The sequence below is a fragment of the Oncorhynchus mykiss genome, chromosome 24 (genome assembly GCF_013265735.2).
Source record: "Oncorhynchus mykiss isolate Arlee chromosome 24, USDA_OmykA_1.1, whole genome shotgun sequence".
Classification (NCBI taxonomy): Eukaryota; Metazoa; Chordata; class Actinopteri; order Salmoniformes; family Salmonidae; genus Oncorhynchus; species Oncorhynchus mykiss.
The window spans coordinates 39,582,951-39,605,376 of record NC_048588.1 but is presented as its reverse complement, the minus strand read 5'-3'; the positions used below and the strand labels follow the sequence as shown (position 1 = coordinate 39,605,376).

Below are 22,426 nucleotides of genomic sequence, written 5' to 3'. Positions count from 1 at the left end.
ACTATACCTCTCTATGGATACTTTACATCTCTATGGATACTATACATCTCTATGGATACTACACATCTCTATGGATATTGTACCTCTCTATGGATACATCTCTATGGATACATCTCTATGGATACTACACATCTCTATGGATATTGTACCTCTCTATGGATACTATACATCTATGGATGATACATCTCTATGGATCCGTTACATCTCTATGGATACTGTACATCTATATGGATACTATACATCTCTATGGATACTTTACATCTATATGGATACTACACATCTCTATGGATACTATACATATCTATGCATACTTTACATCTCTATGGATACTATACATATCTATGCATACTTTACCTCTCTATGGATACTATACATCTCTATGGATGATACATCTCAATGGATACTATACATCTCTATGGATACTATACATCTCTATGGATACTTTAGCTCTCTATGGATACCTCTCTATGGATACTATACCTCTCTATGGATACTATACCTCTCTATGGATACCTCTCTGTGGATACTATACATCTCTATGGATACTATACCTCTCTATGGATACTTTACATCTCTATGGATACTATACATCTCTATGGATACTTTACCTCTCTATGGATACTATACATCTCTATGGATACTTTACCTCTCTATGGATACTATACATCTCTATGGATGATACATCTCTATGGATACTATACATCTCTATGGATGATACATCTCTATGGATAATATACATCTCTATGGATACTATACATCTCTATGGATGATACATCTCTATGGATACTATACATCTCTATGGATGATACATCTCTATGGATACATCTCTATGGATACTATACATCTCTATGGATACTATACATCTCTATGGATACTATACATCTCTATGGATACTATACATCTCTATGGATACTATACATCTCTATGGATACCATACATCTCTATGGATACTATACATCTCTATGGATACTATACATCTCTATGGAAACTATACATCTCTATGGATACTATACCTCTCTATGGAAACTATACATCTCTATGGATACTATACATCTCTATGGATACTATACATATCTATGGATACTATACATCTCTATGGATACTATACCTCTCTATGGAAACTATACATCTCTATGGATACTATACATCTCTATGGATACTATACATATCTATGGATACTATACATCTCTATGGATACTATACATCTCTATGGATACTATACATATCTATGGATACTATACATATCTATGGATACTATACATCTCTATGGAAACTATACATCTCTATGGATACTATACATCTCTATGGATACTATACATCTCTATGGAAAATATACATCTCTATGGATACTATACATCTCTATGGATATTATACCTCTCTATGGATACTATACATCTCTATGGATACTATACATCTCTATGGATATTATACCTCTCTATGGATACTATACATCTCTATGGATACTATACATCTCTATGGATATTATACCTCTCTATGGATACTATACTTTACCTCTCTATGGATACTATACATCTCTATGGATACTATACATCTCTATGGATATTATACCTCTCTATGGATACTATACCTCTCTATGGATACTATACCTCTCTATGGATACTTTACATCTCTGTGGATACTATACATCTCTATGGATACTATACCTCTCTATGGATACTTTACATCTCTATGGATACTATACATCTCTATGGATACTACACATCTCTATGGATATTGTACCTCTCTATGGATACATCTCTATGGATACATCTCTATGGATACTACACATCTCTATGGATATTGTACCTCTCTATGGATACTATACATCTATGGATGATACATCTCTATGGATACTGTACATCTATATGGATACTATACATCTCTATGGATACTTTACATCTATATGGATACTACACATCTCTATGGATACTATACATATCTATGCATACTTTACATCTCTATGGATACTATACATATCTATGCATACTTTACCTCTCTATGGATACTATACATCTCTATGGATGATACATCTCTATGGATACTATACATCTCTATGGATACTATACATCTCTATGGATACTTTACCTCTCTATGGATACCTCTCTATGGATACTATACCTCTCTATGGATACTATACCTCTCTATGGATACCTCTCTGTGGATACTATACATCTCTATGGATACTATACCTCTCTATGGATACTTTACATCTCTATGGATACTATACATCTCTATGGATACTTTACCTCTCTATGGATACTATACATCTCTATGGATACTTTACCTCTCTATGGATACTATACATCTCTATGGATGATACATCTCTATGGATACTATACATCTCTATGGATACCTCTCTATGGATACTATACATCTCTATGGCTACTATACATCTCTATGGATACCTCTCTATGGCTACTATACATCTCTGTGGATTTGCATGGACACACACCACAGGAGGCTGGTGTCACCTTAAATGGGGAGGACAGGCTTTGGTTTGATGCCATTCAATCGATCTGTTTCAGCCATTATTATGAGCTGCCCTCCCCTAGAGAATTCTCCACGTACTTACACACTCTTTCTCTGTCTGCTTGTCTTACCATGGGTGTGTTGTCGTCAGGTAGTGAGCGGGGTGTGTAGGTGAATTCAGCGAATAAGGGATGAATCTCATCCACTGGCTCCAGCCCAGTTTCCAACAGCTGGGCCACTTCCTGCTCTGAAACCTACACGCACACGCACACACATTACTGCTGCACTTGATGTCTGTGTGTGTGTTGGGGTGGGGGGGGGGGGGGGGGGGGGGGGGGTAGTGTGTGTGTGTTTTACCTTCATGTGGTACATCATCATCTCGTTGGCCAGGTGGGATCTGAACTGAGCCTCATGGACCTTCTTATACAGAAGAGACTGAACACGCAGGAGAGACCAGTCAGTCAACCACACAATTATACAGTAGAGACCAGTCAGTCAACCACATTATTATACAGGAGAGGCCAGTCAGTCAACCACATTATTATACAGGAGAGACCAGTCAGTCAACCACATTATTATACAGGAGAGACCAGTCAGTCAACCACATTATTATACAGGAGAGACCAGTCCGTCAACCACATTATTATACAGGAGAGACCAGTCAGCCAACCACATTATTATACAGGAGAGACCAGTCAGTCAACCACATTAACATACAGGAGAGACCAGTCAGTCAACCACACTAACATACAGGAGAGACCAGTCAGTCAACCACATTATTATACAGGAGAGACCAGTCAGTCAACCACATTAACATACAGGAGAGACCAGTCAGTCAACCACATTAATATACAGGAGAGACCAGTCAGTCAACCACATTAACATACAGGAGAGACCAGTCAGTCAACCACATTAACATACAGGAGAGACCAGTCAGTCAACCACATTATTATACAGGAGAGACCAGTCAGTCAACCACATTAACATACAGGAGAGACCAGTCAGTCAACCACATTATTATACAGGAGAGACCAGTCAGTCAACCACACTAACATACAGGAGAGACCAGTCAGTCAACCACATTAACATACTGGAGAGACCAGTCAGTCAACCACATTAACATACAGGAGAGCAGTCAGTCAACCACACTAACATACAGGAGAGACCAGTCAGTCAACCACACTAACATACAGGAGAGACCAGTCAGTCAACCACACTATTATACAGGAGAGACCAGTCAGTCAACCACATTAACATACAGGAGAGACCAGTCAGTCAACCACACTATTATACAGGAGAGACCAGTCAGTCAACCACATTATTATACAGGAGAGACCAGTCAGTCAACCACATTATTATACAGGAGAGACCAGTCAGTCAACCACATTATTATACAGGAGAAACCAGTCAGTCAACCACATTATTATACAGGAGAGACCAGTCAGTCAACCACATTATTATACAGGAGAGACCAGTCAGTCAACCACATTAACATACAGGAGAGACCAGTCAGTCAACCACATTATTATACAGGAGAGACCAGTCAGTCAACCACATTAACATACAGGAGAGACCAGTCAGTCAACCACACTAACATACAGGAGAGACCAGTCAGTCAACCACATTAACATACAGGAGAGACCAGTCAGTCAACCACATTAACATACAGGAGAGCAGTCAGTCAACCACACTAACATACAGGAGAGACCAGTCAGTCAACCACACTAACATACAGGAGAGACCAGTCAGTCAACCACACTATTATACAGGAGAGACCAGTCAGTCAACCACATTAACATACAGGAGAGACCAGTCAGTCAACCACACTATTATACAGGAGAGACCAGTCAGTCAACCACATTATTATACAGGAGAGACCAGTCAGTCAACCACATTATTATACAGGAGAAACCAGTCAGTCAACCACATTATTATACAGGAGAGACCAGTCAGTCAACCACATTATTATACAGGAGAGACCAGTCAGTCAACCACATTAACATACAGGAGAGACCAGTCAGTCAACCACATTAACATACAGGAGAGACCAGTCAGTCAACCAAGTCTGACCACAACTAAATCTACACCACATCAATAGGGCACTAACCAGCAGTCTCTTATCCTACTGTTTAAAACACTCTGTGTGACTTCCGCATAACTAGAATGTCAGAGATCAGCGGTTCTTGTGTAGCTTTGGGTAGTGTGTCTGACTCACGTGTGCGATGCTGATTCCACAGTAGATGGAGAAAGCAGTGGCCAGGTCCTCATCGAATCGGTTAAACCACGGTCCATTAGTCTTATTGACCAACTCAGCCACCCCAATCACCTCTGAAAGAGAGAGAGAGAGAGTGAGAGAGAGTGAGAGAGAGAGGGAGAAATGAGAGAGAGACAGAGCGAGAAAGATTTGTGACCTGTTGCCACAAGAAAATGTCAACCAGTGAAGAACAAACACAATTGTAAATACATGTATTTAATCCATATTTACATTTATTTATTTCCCTTGTGTACCCTTAACCATTTGTACATCGTTACAACACCGTATATATACATAATATTGCATTTGTAATGTCTTTATTCTGAGTGTAATGTTTACTGTTCATTTTTATTGTTTATTTCACTTTATATATTATCTACCTCACTTCCTTTGGCAATGTTAACACATGTTTCCCATGCCAATAAAGCCCCTTGAATTGAAAGAGGGGGATGAGAAATGGAGCAGCATAGGTGTTAGTGTGTTAGTTTAGTTGTTAACACCAAGATTGTTAGTTTAGATGTTAACACCAGTAGTGTTAGTTTAGTTGTTAACACCAAGATTGTTAGTTTAGATGTTAACACCAGTAGTGTTAGTTTAGTTGTTAACACCAGTAGTGTTAGTTTAGTTGTTAACACCAGTAGTGTTAGTTTAGTTGTTAACACCAGTAGTGTTAGTTTAGTTGTTAACACCAGTAGTGTTAGTTTAGTTGTTAACACCAGTAGTGTTAGTTTAGTTGTTAACACCAGTAGTGTTAGTTTAGTTGTTAACACCAGTAGTGCTAGTTTAGATGTTAACACCAGTAGTGTTAGTTTAGTTGTTAACACCAGTAGTGTTAGTTTAGTTGTTAACACCAGTAGTGTTAGTTTAGTTGTTAACACCAGTAGTGTTAGTTTAGTTGTTAACACCAGTAGTGTTAGTTTAGTTGTTAACACCAGTAGTGTTAGTTTAGTTGTTAACACCAGTAGTGTTAGTTTAGTTGTTAACACCAGTAGTGTTAGTTTAGTTGTTAACACCAGTAGTGTTAGTTTAGTTGTTAACACCAGTAGTGTTAGTTTAGTTGTTAACACCAGTAGTGTTAGTTTAGTTCTCACCGTTGTTCTCGTCCTTGATGGGGAAGCAGAGGATGTTCCGTGTTCTAAACCCGGTGCTGTCGTCCACTCCTCGGTAGAACAGAGGGTGGGAGTACGCATCCTTAATGTTCAGGATCTGCCCAGTCATAGCTACGTGACCCGCTATGCCTTGGTCCGCAGGGATACGGAACTCCTTCTGCACACACAGACTATCTTTAGAATCTTCCTCTTCGTCGTCATCGGCATCATCATCATTGTAATCTTTGTAATTGTCAAACAGAGAAGTTCTATACATGTGTTCTACCTCATCATCACTGACCACACCCCCATCAAACACCTTGGCAACCAGCTCATGGCTAACTTGATCCAGTAGGAACACAGAACAACTATAGACAGAGAGAGAGAATAAGTATTCTATTCTATTTTCCTCCACATGAGTTATTCTGGAAAGCATGTTAGCTGGTGTAGGTTGTGTTACATCAAGAACTCACATCTCTGCATCACTGAGGTTCCTGGCCTCAACTATAATCTCTTGCAACAGCACAGACACATCATCTACAGAGAGAGAGAGAGAAAGGGGGGGGGAGAGAGAGCACACACAGGGTGGGGATGGATGAATCAACAGGCTGATCTACCACAAGTAGGGTTGTATTATCAGTCTGTAGGGATTCGATCTGAGCCGGTGGAGTGAAGAGAAAAGGAGGAGACCAGAGGAGACGAGAGAAGCGAATAAAATAGTAGAGAAGAGAGAAGAAAATAGAGAAAAGAACAGAGATGGAGAAGAGATGGAGAGGAGAGGAAGAGGAGAGGAGAGGAGAGGAGAGGAGAGGAGAGGAGAGGAGATGGAGAGGAGAGGAGAGGAGAGGGAAGAAGTGCAGAGAAGGGACGGTAACTCACCCAGATGTGTGAAGAGATTCTTGGCCACCTGTAACAGTGCCTGACACTCCACTTTGAGTTTCTGTTCTTTCTGGAAGGCCAGTGTGGAGGTGAGGACAGTGGAGGTGTAACAGAAGCAGTGCTGGATCGCATGTTCATCCGCCTCTGTGTGTCTACACAGAGAGAACACATTTGTATCAAAAATGAAACATTGAATTCCAAAGTGGAGAAAAGTTGACTGATCAATAGAATAATATGTGTTTAAACAGGCCAGAGGGATAGACTAAATGCCTCAGCTGTTACAATAACATCAGTTACACAACTCTGCCTGCAGATGGCAACACCTCACCACTCTGATCACTATAGAGGAGAGACCAGCAGAACGACAATACTAGGGAAAAACTGTGGTCATTCTAGACTAGAGGACTTAATTTTGAAGGATTTCTTTTTCAGGTCAGGTCACATAATCAGGAAAAACGATTCCCTCATCCCTCAATCACCACTCTAGAGAAACTCAACCTCTGAGTCTGGGCTGTTTCTGACAGTAGGCTGGCGCTAGACCCTGATTGGCTTGTTGGCACAAAGAATCAGTAGGCTATCTGGAATGCAGATTCCGCTAAGCCTGGAAGCATCAGATATCTGTCTGGCAGAACAAACGGTATGTGATAGGAGGATAGAACCGGGAAGGGGATGAGAGAGGGACTGGGTGGAATGAGAGACAGATGGAGAGAGTGTAATAGAGGTGGAAAGGGACAAGTGTGATTGATAGAGATATTTAGAGGAAAGTGGAGTGGAGTGGGGGCTGTTGACTGACAACTGAGGTGAAAGATGGATGGAGGGACAGAGGGAGGGATGGAGGGACAGAGGGATGGAGGGGGGAGGGATGGAGGGAGGAGGGGACAGAGGGATGGAGGGACGGAGGGAGGGAGGGAGGGAGGGAGGGAGGGAGGGAGGGAGGGATGGACGGAGGGAGGGAGGGAGGGAGGGAGGGATGGAGGGGGGGAGGGATGGAGGGGTGGACAGAGGGAGGGGGGGAGGGATGGAGGGGTGGACAGAGGGAGGGAGGGATGGAGGGGGGGACAGAGGGAGGGAGGGATGGAGGGGGGGGACAGAGGGATGGAGGGGGGAGGGATGGAGGGACAGAGGGAGGGGGGGAGGGATGGAGGGACAGAGGGAGGGATGGAGGGGGGGACAGAGGGATGGAGGGGGGAGGGATGGAGGGACAGAGGGAGGGATGGAGGGGGGGACAGAGGGATGGAGGGGGGAGGGATGGAGGGACAGAGGGAGGGAGGGACAGAGGGAGGGACAGAGGGAGGGACAGAGGGAGGGAGGGAGGGATGGAGGGAGGGAGGGAGGTGGAAAAATGGACTCTGAATTAAAGGTTAAATTCATGATAAATAGTGCTGTTGGATTTGTACTGTCTCCATTCTCTCCTACTAACCAGGGACGGATTCAGACCTGGGACATCAGGTGAGTGAACCCGCCAAGCCAATCAGCAACATTAACAAATCAATGAACTAGCATCAGTATTTCAGCCCTCGAGGGGTTAATGATTAGCCCCGTCCTACAACACCAACACCATCCAGGGATGGGAGGCAGGTGGGAGAGAGGAATCAGAGGAAGATACAGATGATGAGAGAGGGATGATGAGAGAGTGGGATGATTAGAGAGAGGGATGAGAGAGAGGGAGGATGAGAGGAATCAGAGGAAGATACAGATGATGAGAGAGGAATGATGAGAGGAATCAGAGGAAGATACAGATGATGAGAGAGGGATGATGACAGAGAAGGATGATGAGAGAGGGATGATGAGAGGAATCAGAGGAAGATACAGATGAGAGAGGGATGAGAAAGAGGGATGATGAGAGGGAGGATGACAGAGAAGGATGATGAGAGGGAGGATGAAAGAGAAGGATGATGAGAGAGGGATGATGACAGAGAAGGATGATGAGAGGGAGGATGAAAGAGAAGGATGATGAGAGGGAGGATGACAGAGAAGGATGATGAGAGAGGGATGATGAGAGAGGGATGATGACAGAGAAGGATGATGAGGGAGGATGAGAGAGGGATGATGAGAGAGAGGGATGATGAGAGGGAGGATGAGAGAGGGATGATGAGAGACGAAATAGAGGGATAATGGGAAAGAAGGATAATGAGAGGGATAATGGGAAAGAAGGATAACGAGAGGGATAATGGGAAAGAAGGATAACGAGAGGGATAATGGGAAAGAAGGATAACGAGAGGGATAATGGGAAAGAAGGATAACGAGAGGGTTAATGGGAAAGAACGATAATGAGAGGGATAATGCGAAAGAAGGATAACGAGAGGGATAATGGGAAAGAAGGATAACGAGAGGGATAATGGGAAAGAAGGATAATGAGAGGGATAATGGGAAAGAAGGATAACGAGAGGGATAATGGGAAAGAAGGATAACGAGAGGGATAATGGGAAAGAAGGATAACGAGAGGGATAATGGGAAAGAAGGATAACGAGAGGGATAATGGGAAAGAAGGATAACGAGAGGGATAATGGGAAAGAAGGATAACGAGAGGGATAATGGGAAAGAAGGATAACGAGAGGGATAATGGGAAAGAAGGATAACGAGAGGGATAATGGGAAAGAAGGATAACGAGAGGGATAATGGGAAAGAAGGATAACGAGAGGGATAATGGGAAAGAAGGATAACGAGAGGGATAATGGGAAAGAAGGATAACGAGAGGGATAATGGGAAATAAGGATAACGAGAGGGATAATGGGAAAGAAGGATAATGAGAGGGATAATGGGAAAGAAGGATAATGAGAGGGATAATGGGAAAGAAGGATAGGAAAAAGGAGTAAGTTATACTGGAAATAGCAGAAATAAGAGGATAAACTCATCTGCTACACAGTTCACTAATAATCCCCTACATATCCAGTCTGTCAGTGTTACTATGGAGACTGCATTCAGCCCTATCATTAGCCCCCACTGAGGATACTATGGGATGTCTTCCTCTCAGATTCTAGCCAAGATCCTGTCACGTGTGTGTGTGTGTGTGTGTGTGTGTGTGTGTGTGTGTGTGTGTGTGTGTGTGTGTGTGTGTGTGTGTGTGTGTGTGTGTGTGTGTGTGTGTGTGTTGAGGGGTAATAACTCTTTGAAACGAAGAGATGAGTGGCTTTAATCTCCAGCCACTATAATATGATTAGAAATGTATAACTAACAGAGAAAGAGAGGCAGGAACAGACAGGAAGAGGCAGGAACAGACAGGAAGAGGCAGGAACAGACGGGAAGAGGCAGGAACAGACGGGAAGTGGCAGGAACAGACGGGAAGTGGCGGGAAGAGGCGGGAACAGACGGGAAGAGGCAGGAACAGACGGGAAGAGGCGGGAACAGACGGGAAGAGGCGGGAACAGACGGGAAGAGGCGGGAACAGACTGGAAGAGGCAGGAACAGACTGGAAGAGGCAGGAACAGAGTAAGGGAAAAGCAGACTGGAAGAGGCAGGAACAGAGGAAGGGGAAAAGCAGACTGGAAGAGGCAGGAACAGACAGGAAGAAGCAGGAACAGACAGGAAGAGGCAGGAACAGACAGGAAGAGGCAGGAACAGACAGGAAGAGGCAGGAACAGAGGAAGGGGAAAAGCAGACTGGAAGAGGCAGGAACAGACTGGAAGAGGCAGGAACAGACTGGAAGAGGCAGGAACAGAGGAAGGGGAAAGCAGACTGGAAGAGGCAGGAACAGAGGAAGGGGAAAAGCAGACTGGAAGAGGCAGGAACAGACAGGAAGAGGCAGGAACAGACGGGAAGAGGCGGGAACAGATGGGAAGAGGCGGGAACAGACGGGAAGAGGCGGGAACAGATGGGAAGAGGCGGGAACAGACGGGAAGAGGCGGGAACAGACGGGAAGAGGCGGGAACAGACGGGAAGAGGTGGGAACAGATGAAGGGGAAAAGCAGACTGGAAGAGGCAGGAACAGACTGGAAGAGGCAGGAACAGACAGGAAGAGGCAGGAACAGACTGGAAGAGGCAGGAACAGACTGGAAGAGGCAGGAACAGACAGGAAGAGGCAGGAACAGACAGGAAGAGGCAGGAACAGACTGGAAGAGGCAGGAACAGACTGGAAGAGGCAGGAACAGACAGGAAGAGGCAGGAACAGACTGGAAGAGGCAGGAACAGACTGGAAGAGGCAGGAACAGACTGGAAGAGGCAGGAACAGACTGGAAGAGGCAGGAACAGACGGGAAGAGGCAGGAACAGACTGGAAGAGGCAGGAACAGACTGGAAGAGGCAGGAACAGACTGGAAGAGGCAGGAACAGACTGGAAGAGGCAGGAACAGAATGGAAGAGGCAGGAACAGACAGGAAGAGGCAGGAACAGACTGGAAGAGGCAGGAACAGACTGGAAGAGGCAGGAACAGAGGAAGGGAAAAGCAGACTGGAAGAGGCAGTAACAGACTGGAAGAGGCAGGAACAGACTGGAAGAGGCAGGATCAGACTGGAAGAGGCAGGAACAGACTGGAAGAGGCAGGAACAGACTGGAAGAGGCAGGAACAGAGGAAGGGGAAAAGCAGATGAGGAGGAAGTGAGAGAGAAGAGATATGACAGAAGCAGGAAGATAAATGTTCTCAGAGTCTAGAGCCAAAACGTCAGCAGAGAGCTTACAGGGATTACTGCTGTCCTTAGCAATACTTCACCTCCCTCTCTGTTACACTCTGTGTGTGTGTGTGTGTGTGTGTGTGTGTGTGTGTGTGTGTGTGTGTGTGTGTGTGTGTGTGTGTGTGTGTGTGTGTGTGTGTGTGAGAGAGCCCCTTGAGAATGTCTGTGTGTCTGCTGAGTTGGCCAGTTGGCGTGTTGGCTTGGCATACGTGTGTGTGTGTTGGCAGTGTGTATCCAGGGCAGGTTTGAAACTCCTGTTGTAGGGGCTGTGGAGAAACACTCAAACATATTGATTAATGGGGCATCGTCTGGTACACACACACACCTAAGGGTGCCGACCTCTCATTGGTCCTCTGCCACTGGAGCTGTTCTGTTATCTCTTGAACCCAGAGGTCTATTAGAATGCATTCTCCTCACTGTGTGTGTGTGTGTGTGTGTGTGTGTGTGTGTGTGTGTGTGTGCATGTGCGCGTGTCTCACCGTTGTCCTCCCTGCTTGTTGAAGGCGCAGGCTAGTGCAACTACCTGGCCAGTTGCTCTGCTAACCACAGGGACACACAGCAGAGAGGACACCTCACTGTCCAGCATACTGGACAGCTGTCTACACTCCTCCTAGAGGGAGAGACAGGGAGAGGGTGAGAGAGAGATTTTTAGGTTTTCTTTAATGATACATCCTCATTTCATTAAAACCCCAATTTAAAAAAACAAATATCCCCTGTACTGCCTACTCACCTTGCCCTTTACCCCTGATACAAAACAAACCACACATCACAATAACCAAAACCTCCCCACTTCCACAGCCGTATATCCAACCCATCTTCCACAGCCGTACATCCAACCCATCTTCCACAGCCGTACATCCAACCCATCTTCCACAGCTGTACATCCAACCCATCTTCCACAGCCGTACATCCAACCCATCTTCCACAGCTGTACATCCAACCCATCTTCCACAGCCGTACATCCAACCCATCTTCCACAGCTGTACATCCAACCCATCTTCCACAGCCGTATATCCAACCCATCTTCCTCAGCTGTACATCCAACCCATCTTCCACAGCCGTACATCCAACCCATCTTCCACAGCTGTATATCCAACCCATCTTCCACAGCCGTATATCCAACCCATCTTCCACAGCTGTACATCCAACCCATCTTCCACAGCCGTACATCCAACCCATCTTCCACAGCTGTACATCCAACCCATCTTCCACAGCCGTATATCCAACCCATCTTCCACAGCCGTATATCCAACCCATCTTCCACAGCTGTATATCCAACCCATCTTCCACAGCTGTACATCCAACCCATCTTCCACAGCTGTACATCCAACCCATCTTCCACAGCTGTACATCCAACCCATCTTCCACAGCCGTATATCCAACCCATCTTCCACAGCTGTACATCCAACCCATCTTCCACAGCCGTATATCCAACCCATCTTCCACAGCCGTATATCCAACCCATCTTCCACAGCTGTATATCCAACCCATCTTCCACAGCTGTACATCCAACCCATCTTCCACAGCCGTATATCCAACCCATCTTCCACAGCTGTACATCCAACCCATCTTCCACAGCCGTATATCCAACCCATCTTCCACAGCCATATATCCAACCCATCTTCCACAGCTGTATATCCAACCCATCTTCCACAGCTGTACATCCAACCCATCTTCCACAGCTGTACATCCAACCCATCTTCCACAGCTGTACATCCAACCCATCTTCCACAGCCGTATATCCAACCCATCTTCCACAGCTGTACATCCAACCCATCTTCCACAGCCGTATATCCAACCCATCTTCCACAGCCGTATATCCAACCCATCTTCCACAGCTGTATATCCAACCCATCTTCCACAGCTGTACATCCAACCCATCTTCCACAGCTGTACATCCAACCCATCTTCCACAGCCGTATATCCAACCCATCTTCTACAGCTGTACAGACAGCCAACCCAGCATTCCATATCTTCTGAAACATCTACACACTTGTTATAAATCTATAGAACTTAAATTCCAACCTAGAGTGCCTTGCGAAAGTATTCATCCCCCTTGGCGTTTTTCCTATCTTGTTGCACTTGTAATTTGAATGGATTTGGATTTCACGTAATGGACATACACAAATAGTCCAAATTGGTGAAGTGAAAATAGAAAAATAACTTGTTTAAAAAAATCCCCCCCTCCAAAAAACAGAAAAGTGGTGTGTGCATATGTATTCACCCCCTTTGCTATGAAGCCCCTGAATAAGATCTGGTGCATCCAGTTACCTTCAGAAGTCACATCATTAGTTGAATAAAGTCCACCTGTGTGCAATATAAGTGTCACATGATCTGTCACATGATCTCAGTATATATACACCTGTTCTGAAAGGCCCCAGAGTCTGCAACACCACTAAGCAAGGGGCACCACCAAGCAAGTGGCATCATGAAGACCAAGGAGCTCTCCAAACAGGTCAGGGATAAAGTTCAGGGTTGGGTTATAAAAAAATATCCCAAATTTTGAACATCCCACGGAGCACCATTAAATCCAAAAATTAAAGAATATGGCACCCTAACAAACCTGCCAAGAGAGGGCCGCCTACCAAAATTCACAGACCAGGCAAGGAGGGCATTAATCAGAGAGGCAACAAAGAGACCAGAGATAACCCTGAAGGTGCTGCAAAGCTCCACAGCGGAGATGGGAGTATCTGTCCATAGGACCACTTTAAGCCGTACACGCCACAGAGCTGGGCTTTACGGAAGAATGGCCAGAAAGAACAATAAGTAAAAGTGTCTGGTGTTCTACCAAAAGGCATGTGGGAGGCTCCCCAAACATATGGAAGAAGATACTCTGGTCAGATGAGACCAGATTTGGCCATCAAGGAAAACGCTATGTCTGGTGCAAACCCAAAACTTCTCATCACCCCGAGAATATCATCCCCACATTGAAGCATGGTGGTGGCAGCATCATGCAGTGGGATGTTTTTAATCAGCAGGGACTGGGAAACTGGTCAGAACTGAAGGAATGATGGAATGACGCTAAGTACAGGGAAATTCTTGAGGGAAACCTGTTTCAGTCTTCCAGAGATTTGAGACTGGGACAGAGGTTCAACTTCCAGCAGGACAATGACCTTAAGCATACTGCTAAAGCAACACTTGAGTGCTTTATGGGGAAACATTAAATGTCTTGGGATGGCCTAGTTAAAGCCCTGACCTCAATCCAATTGAGAATCTGTTGTATGACTTAAAGATTGTTGTACACCAGCGGAACCCATCCAACTTGAAGGAGATGGAGCAGTTCTGCCTTGAAGAATGGGCAACAATCCCAGTGGCTCGATGTGCCAAGCTTACAGAGACATGTCCCAAGAGTCTTGCAGCTGTAATTACTGCAAAAAGTGGCTCTACAAAGTATTGACTTGGGGGGGGGGGGGGGGGGGGGGAGTTATCCCCAAGTTTTCTGTTTTTGTCTGATTTCTTATTTGTTTCACTATAAAAAATATTTTGCATCTTCAAAGTGGTAGGGATGTTGTGTAAATCAAATGATACAACACCCCCCCCAAATCTATTTTAATTCCAGGTTGTAAGGCAACAAAATGGGGAAAATGCCAAGGGGGCGAATACCTTTGCAAGCCACTATAAGGTGCAGAGACCATCGCATTAGATAATAGTAAAGGGTCTGTTATCCCTCCACCTTTGACCCTGTTCCTCCTTGTTAGCTAAATAGCCAACTTTGCCTGAGCAAACAGAAAATTCAACAACACACATTTGGCCTTTTCCTTGTACACCATTACAAACATCCCAACAGTAAACTCCACCCCTAACCTCTCACATAGACATTCCAACAGAGACATGAATTGCATTAAACAGGTTCTCATGGTCCACTCTATCAAAAGTCTTCTCTTGGTCTAAAGAGACCAGTCTAAAGTTCACATTAGAAACTCTAATCGAACACGTCCCTGACTAAGAACAAGTTGCCCGTGATTGAGCATCCCGGTACAGAATATGTTTGGTCCTCATGTACTATCGAGTCCAGATGGGACTTCAGTATGTTAGCGAGGACCTTGGCAAATAGCTTGTAGTCTGCACAGACCAATGCCACAGGCCTCCAGTTCTTAAGTTCACACAAGTACCGGTTGTTGGGATGGAGAGTCAGAGCCGCCCGACGACAGCTCATCGGCAACTCTCCTACCCTGACGCATTCACGCAACATGCAAAATAAGTCCAGTCCAATTATTCCCCAGAATTGTTTTTATTAAACTCCACTGGGAGTCCATCGACCCCCGGTGCAAGGCTGGGGGACATCTGGGTTCCGGCCTCTGCCAGTTCATGGGACAACAGCGGAATGTCCATTTCATCCCTCTGTTCCAGAGAGAGCTTAGGGAGTTCTGCAAACAAAACCTGAGCACACATAGGATCACACAGTTCTGCCCTATACAACTCCATATCTGCCCTATAAAACTCCACAGTCCACATCTCCCCCACCACAGAGGTCATCCGCCCATCAGACAGCTGCATCTCCCCCACCACAGAGGTCACCCGCCCATCAGACAGCCGTAGACATTGCATACCCTTGGCTTCACCACTCTGTCTTTCCAAACCAAAGAAGGAGGACCTGGGAGCTTCCATCTTCTTGAGGATGGAGAACCTAGCTCTTACAAGTGCTCCCTATGCTTTAACCTGGAAAAAACTGCCCATGTCCCTAGGCTAAATTAGCCTGGAGGACTACATTTCCTTGCCCCACCAGCTCAATCTCTACCTTCACCTCACTGATACTACACTTGAGTTCCCCCAAATACTCTCCTAGCCTCTGAGGATGAGAGAGCTGTGTACTGTTGACAGAAAAAAAAACATTTTCACTTTTCCCACATCCCACTATTGACTCAGAAAATAATACTCCTCTCTTTTCTGCCCCCAACTTTCCCAAAAAGTCTGGACACCTGAGCAAAAGTGGCATCTTCTAAGATCTTTACATTAAACTTCCAATAGGATGCATGGCGAGGCCCTGGTGAAATAGACAGCCGAGCCATGGTTACGTGGTGCTCCTTCACCCATGTATACTGTCTTGTGTTGGAATGTCTAGTTCTCCAAACATCCACTTGGTCAAACTGATTGATGTCCCTTAACACCCCCACTGAGCCTGAATGAGGCTCCTCCCCATTTCTGTCTTTCATAAAATCCATCGTACAGTTCCAATCCCTGCTGACCACCAGCGTCTCCTCAGGTTCTACCTGTGAGAGTTCCTGTCTAAGACAGCCAAACAAAAGCCCCCTCTCTCTCTCCCTGTGTTAGGTGCATACATAAAACCCCTGTTGTTCAGTTCTGCTTTTACTACAAGCAATCTAGTCCCCTAGCCTCCCATTTGAGGGGCACATTTTAACAGCCAGACCCAGTGCAAAAAAGACTGCCACCCCTGCACTAACATTTGCTCCATGGCTCAGCACACTTTCCCCCTTTCCACCAGAGCCCCCAATCGACTTCATTCACCACATCACTATGCGTCTCCTGCAGAAACACCACTTGTAGTTTGTTTTGTTTCATGTACTCACCCAACAGATTCCTCTTTTCCCGCCTCTCTGGCGCCATTTATATGAACCTCTCTTGGGTAGTAAACTGCCTGTTACTCAGGCCCAGAAGCTAGGATATGCATATAATTGGTAGATTTGGATAGAAAACACTCTAAAGTTTCTAAAACTGTTAACCTCTCTAGGGTAGCGTCCCACTTGTCAACAGCCAGTGAAAGTGCAGGGCGCCAAATTCAAAACAACAGAAATCCCATAATTAAAATTCCTCAAACATACACCATATTAAAGATACACTTGTTGTAAATCCAGCCACAGTGTCCGATTTCAAAAAGGCTTTACAACGAAAGCAAACCAAACGATTGTTAGGTCAGAGCCAAGTCACAGAAAAACATAGCCATTTTTCCAGCCAAAGAGAGGAGTCACAAAAAGCAGAAATATAGATAAAATTAATCACTAACCTTTGATGATCTTCATCAGCTGACACTCACAGGACTTCATGTTACACAATACATGTATGTTTTGTTCGGTAAAGTTCATATTTATATCCAAAAATCTGAGTTTACATTGGCGCGTTATGTTCAGTAGTTCCAAAACATCTGGTGATTTTGCAGAGAGCCACATAAATTTACAGAAATACTCATAATAAACATTGATAAACGATACAAAATATACTTCTCCTTAATGCAACGCTGTGTCAGATTTAAAAGAAACTTTACGGAAAAAGCAAACCATGCAATAATGTGAGTACGGCAAATCAAGCCAAATTGATATCCGCCATGTTGGAGTCAACATTAGTCAGAAATGGCATTATAAATATTCAATTACCTTTGATGATCTTCCTCAGAATACACTCCCAGGAATCCCAGTTCCACAATAAATGTTTTTGCTCGATAATGTTCATCATTTATGTCCAAATAGCTACTTTTGTTAGCGTGTTTTGTAAACAAATCCAAAGTCACGAAGCGCGTTCACTAGGAGCAGACGAAATGTCAAAAAGTTCCGTTACAGTCCGTAGAAACATGTCAAACGAAGTATAGAATCAATCTTTAGGATGTTTTTAACATTAATCTTCAATAATGTTCCAACCGGAGAACTCCTTTGTCTGTAGAAAAGCAATGGAACGAGAGCTACCTCTCACGTGAATGAGCGTCACGAGCCTGTGGCTCTCTGCCAGACCACTGACTCAAAAAGCCCTTATGGGTCCCTCCTTTACAGTAGAAGCCTCAAACAAGGTTCTAAAGACTGTTGACATCCAGTGGAAGCCTTAGGAAGTGCAACATGACCCTATAGACACTGTGTATTCGATTGGGCAAGAGTCGAACAACCACAAACCTCAGATTTCCCACTTCCTGGTTGGATTTTTGTCTCATGTTTTTGCCTGCCATATGACTTCTGTTATACTCACAGACATCATTCAAACAGTTTTGGAAACTTCAGAGTGTTATCTATCCAAATCAACTAATTATATGCATATTCTAGCTTTTATGGCAGAGTAGCAGGCAGTTTAATTTGGGCACGCTTTTCATCCAAAATTCCCAATTTTGCCCCCTACCCTAGAGTAGTTAAAATTATAACAGTATAACAGAACTGATATGGCAGGCGAAACCCCGAGGACAAACCACCCCCCCCCCCCCACACTGTTTTTAATGGCTGTCACTTTTATTATAAGGCAAAATCCTCCCAGATTGCAGTTCCTAGGGCTTCCACTAGATGTCAACAGTCTTTAGAAAGAGTTTCATGCTGGTTTTTGGAAAAATGAGCCAGAAATTGTAGTTTTTCTAGGTGGCTCCCATTTTGACTGTCGTGTTTCCAAGCGTGTGGAAAAGACAGCGTTCTTTGGTGTTTTTCTCCGGTAAAGACAATAACGATTTTCCGTCTTAAATTTGATCGTTTATTTGCGTATTAGGGTACCTAAGGTTTGATTATAAATGTTGTTGGACATGTTTGGAAAAGTTTATTAGTAACGTTTGGGGTTCATTTTGTATGCATTTTGATGGAGGGAAACTGGGTGGATTATTGACTGAAGCGCGCCAGCTAAACTGAGTTTTTATGGATATAAAGAAGGACATTATCAAACTAAAGGACCATTTGTGATGTAACTGGGACCTTTTGGAGTGCCAACAGAAGAAGATCATCCAAGGTAAGGCATTTATTATATCACTATTTCTGACTTTTGTGGCGCACCTGCCTGGTTGAAATATGTTTTTCATGCTTTTGTATGCAGGGTGCTGTCTTCAGATAATCACATGGTGTGCTTTTGCCGTAAAGCCTTTTAAAAATCTGACACAGCGGCTGGATCAACAAGAAGTTAAGCTTTATTTTGATAGTATTACACTTGTGATTTAACGAAAGTTAAATATTTATAATTCTGTAGTTTGGATTTTGCGCTCTGCAATTTCACCGGATGTTGGCCAGGTGGGACGCTATCGTCATGCCCATAAGAAGTTAAGCGAGCCTACCTGTAGAGTCTCCATAAGAAGTGGGAGAAAAAGCCAGCAAAGAAAGAGACCAATAGCAAAGCTCAAAAAAAGTCCCAGGGCCAGAAAAAAAATATTAATCTAAACAGTGTCTGAAGGTTGACCCTTACACACTGTTGTGAATCACTTCCTCAACCTAAACCATTTCCTGGGTGAGAGGACGCCATGCCCCTCATTTTTCCTAGCGTGTTGTACGGATCTTATAAACCTTCCCGTATCGCAAAAAAAGGCTTCATAATGAACCTTTTCCCCTATTGTCTCATTCAGGAACCTTGACTGTTCCCTCACCGTGAACTTTGACCCCTCTGCCTGACTGGCTGTCGGATCTGGACCCATTGAGGAGTAGTCTGAAAAGAACACCTCCTCATCTCCATCTCCTATCCTGACCACCTGCCCTTTCTCTCTATTTCCATGGATGGCCACATTAGAATATATTTTTTGCCATCGCGGGCCGGAATCATATTACAGGATGATACATCATATGACTGTATTGACAGATATATCTACTGTAAATCACGTCCAGATAGGCTACTTATTTTACTTTTTTAACATGCACAGAGATAAACCACATCCATGTTCTCCTTTTGGGAGGTATTTTCATTATGAAACATGCAATGAACTACACAGAGGAAAATGTACACTGTGCATTCAACACCACGGACAGAACTCTTGTTAACGGGTTGTACAAAAACACAAGAAAGAGAGAGAGCTCAACATTACATTTAAACTACTCAATCAGTGTGAGGAGTGAAGTCTCTGATGGGCATTGACTAGAGCAGTAAAGTCAGGTATAGTTTCTGATGTCGCTATGCGCAGGATTGCTGAGAGTCAGTAAGAGATGATCTGTGACTTGACTTGTTATATTTCATCACTGAACATGTCTGTTCTAATACAGTACACAGTTTGACCCAAACTGTACAAACATCTTCTGAGCATGACTCCTAATCTTCGAAATGTTTTGTTCATCGAGAGATGCATAGAACCTCGTCAGTGACAGTGTTTTGAATAGTTCTCCAATCACTGCACCAGATTGAAGATCGATAAACTCAAGTTGCAGGTCAGTAGAAGTGTTATCCACATTGAAGGTTAAAGGAGAGGAAACCAACATCATGTCATTTTTCCAAAACTTTGAAATCCTCAAAACGTCGAGAAAACTCACCGTTCAAAGTACGCAGCAGTGATGTATACTTCTCCAGCTGGTGTCATGACGTTGCCCTCTTTGGGTACAGCAAAGCCCCATCCCCCTCTCCCTGTCTCCTACACACAGGCTGCTGTGGTCAGAGAGAGGTCATAAATTCCTGGAGGAGATGATCTCCTCATGGCCACAGTATAGAGACAGAGTGAATTTTCATAGAGAACAAAGGAATTTCTTCCACCTCACAGAACTTGAGGTCCGAACAACGTTTATGTTCCGGAGAAGGTATAAAAGATGGGTGAAGAATCCAGCTACGAACTGGTCCGTTTGGTGCAATTTTGTGGGGCTCATGGGAGACGGTGCGGCCACATTACCATAACGCTGTTTATATAACAGCCTCAGATATGAGGTTTACATCTAATTTACATCTAATCTCAGACTTCAGGTCCCACACCCTTTTAAGCACCTTCCACAAACTCAGCCATCTCACTTTTGTTCTGGTAGGGGAGATCTACATGACCCGACTCTGTCTCTTCCAACAGTGAGACAAACTGTCTGTGTGGTAGGGAGATCTGCATGACCCGACTCTGTCTCTTCCAACAGTGAGACAAACTGTCTGTGTGGTAGGGGAGATCTGCATGACCCGACTCTGTCTCTTCCAACAGTGAGACAAACTGTCTGTGTGGTAGGGGAGATCTCCATGACCCGACTCTGTCTCTTCCAACAGTGAGACAAACTGTCTGTGTGGTAGGGGAGATCTACATGACCCGACTCTGTCTCTTCCAACAGTGAGACAAGCTGTCTGTGTGGTAGGGGAGATCTATATGACCCGACTCTGTCTCTTCCAACAGTGAGACAAGCTGTCTGTGTGGTAGGGGAGATCTGCATGACCCGACTCTGTCTCTTCCAACAGTGAGACAAGCTGTCTGTGTGGTAGGGGAGATCTACATGACCCGACTCTGTCTCTTCCAACAGTGAGACAAACTGTCTGTGTGGTAAGGGAGATCTACATGACCCGACTCTGTCTCTTCCAACAGTGAGACAAGCTGTCTGTGGTTTAAACATTTTGCTCTTATGAAATATACCACTTTAGTTGATGTATCCATAACATGGCTCATTTCCAGAACACATTTCCAGAGCACCTCCTGATGAATAATGCAATGCAGGAAAATAATTGTCTGATCTGGGTTCAGCTCAGCTACTTGATCTTGTTTCCTTTTCAAAAGGCCAGTGTTTTTTCCTGTCAAGTTTGGGGACCCATCAGTGGTCCCACTGGATAACGTTTCACAACTCAGTCCCAGCTTTGCCACACACTTATTAACCTCCTCCAATAAATCTTTCCCTGTGGTTGTGCTCTTCATTGACTGCACTGAAGCCCCTCTGTCATTTTAATGTCTGGGGTTATGACCTCGTAAGAATATCAACAACTGTGCCGTGTCACATCTCTGCTCTCATTCAGGGCCAAGGAGAAATAGGTGACACCTTGCTATGTCCCCAACACGCCGTGTCACGTGCATCTCTGCTCTCATTCAGGGCCAAGGAGAAATAGGTGACACCTTGCTATGTCCCCAACACGCCGTGTCACGTGCATCTCTGCTCTCATTCAGGGCCAAGGAGAAATAGGTGACACCTTGCTATGTCCTCAACACGCCGTGTCACGTGCATCACTGCTCTCGTTCAGGGCCAAGGAGAAATAGGTGACATCCTTTACCTTACGATGTCCTCAACACGCCGTGTCAGTGTTCATCTTGTAAACATTTTCAAACAGCTCTTTCTGGTCGGGGAAAAGTATTACTGCAGAGTCAATTTAACATTCTTTAATGAATTCACCCTCAGCGAATGGCTTGCAATATTTAGCAATTTTGTGGGACAGTACATAGCTCACTCTCACAATTCCGTCGTTTGCTGAATGCAGTTTGTGAAAAGTCCTTGCTGCTTTTGCAACTGAGAAACTCAGTCAGTCAGTCAGTCAGTCAGTGAGTGAGTGAGTGAGTGAATGAGTGAGTGAGTGAGT

At 44.5% G+C, this 22,426-nt stretch overlaps 1 protein-coding gene across 4 annotated transcripts in view; it reads right to left on the bottom strand.

The window, feature by feature from the left end:
* LOC110503405 (cGMP-dependent 3',5'-cyclic phosphodiesterase) overlaps positions 1-22,426 on the bottom strand; it is a 233,189-nt gene that overhangs the window by 23,835 nt on the left and 186,928 nt on the right. For all 4 annotated transcript variants that reach the window (XM_036962131.1, XM_036962133.1, XM_036962132.1 and 1 more), the window contains exons 13-20: positions 11,776-11,906; positions 6,691-6,842; positions 6,285-6,348; positions 6,098-6,179; positions 5,815-5,989; positions 4,685-4,797; positions 2,827-2,904; positions 2,601-2,723 (exon numbers count right to left, since the gene is read on the bottom strand). In XM_036962131.1, coding sequence (XP_036818026.1) covers positions 2,601-2,723; positions 2,827-2,904; positions 4,685-4,797; positions 5,815-5,989; positions 6,098-6,179; positions 6,285-6,348; positions 6,691-6,842; positions 11,776-11,906 — 918 coding nt within the window. The remainder of the gene's footprint in view (positions 1-2,600; positions 2,724-2,826; positions 2,905-4,684; positions 4,798-5,814; positions 5,990-6,097; positions 6,180-6,284; positions 6,349-6,690; positions 6,843-11,775; positions 11,907-22,426) is intronic.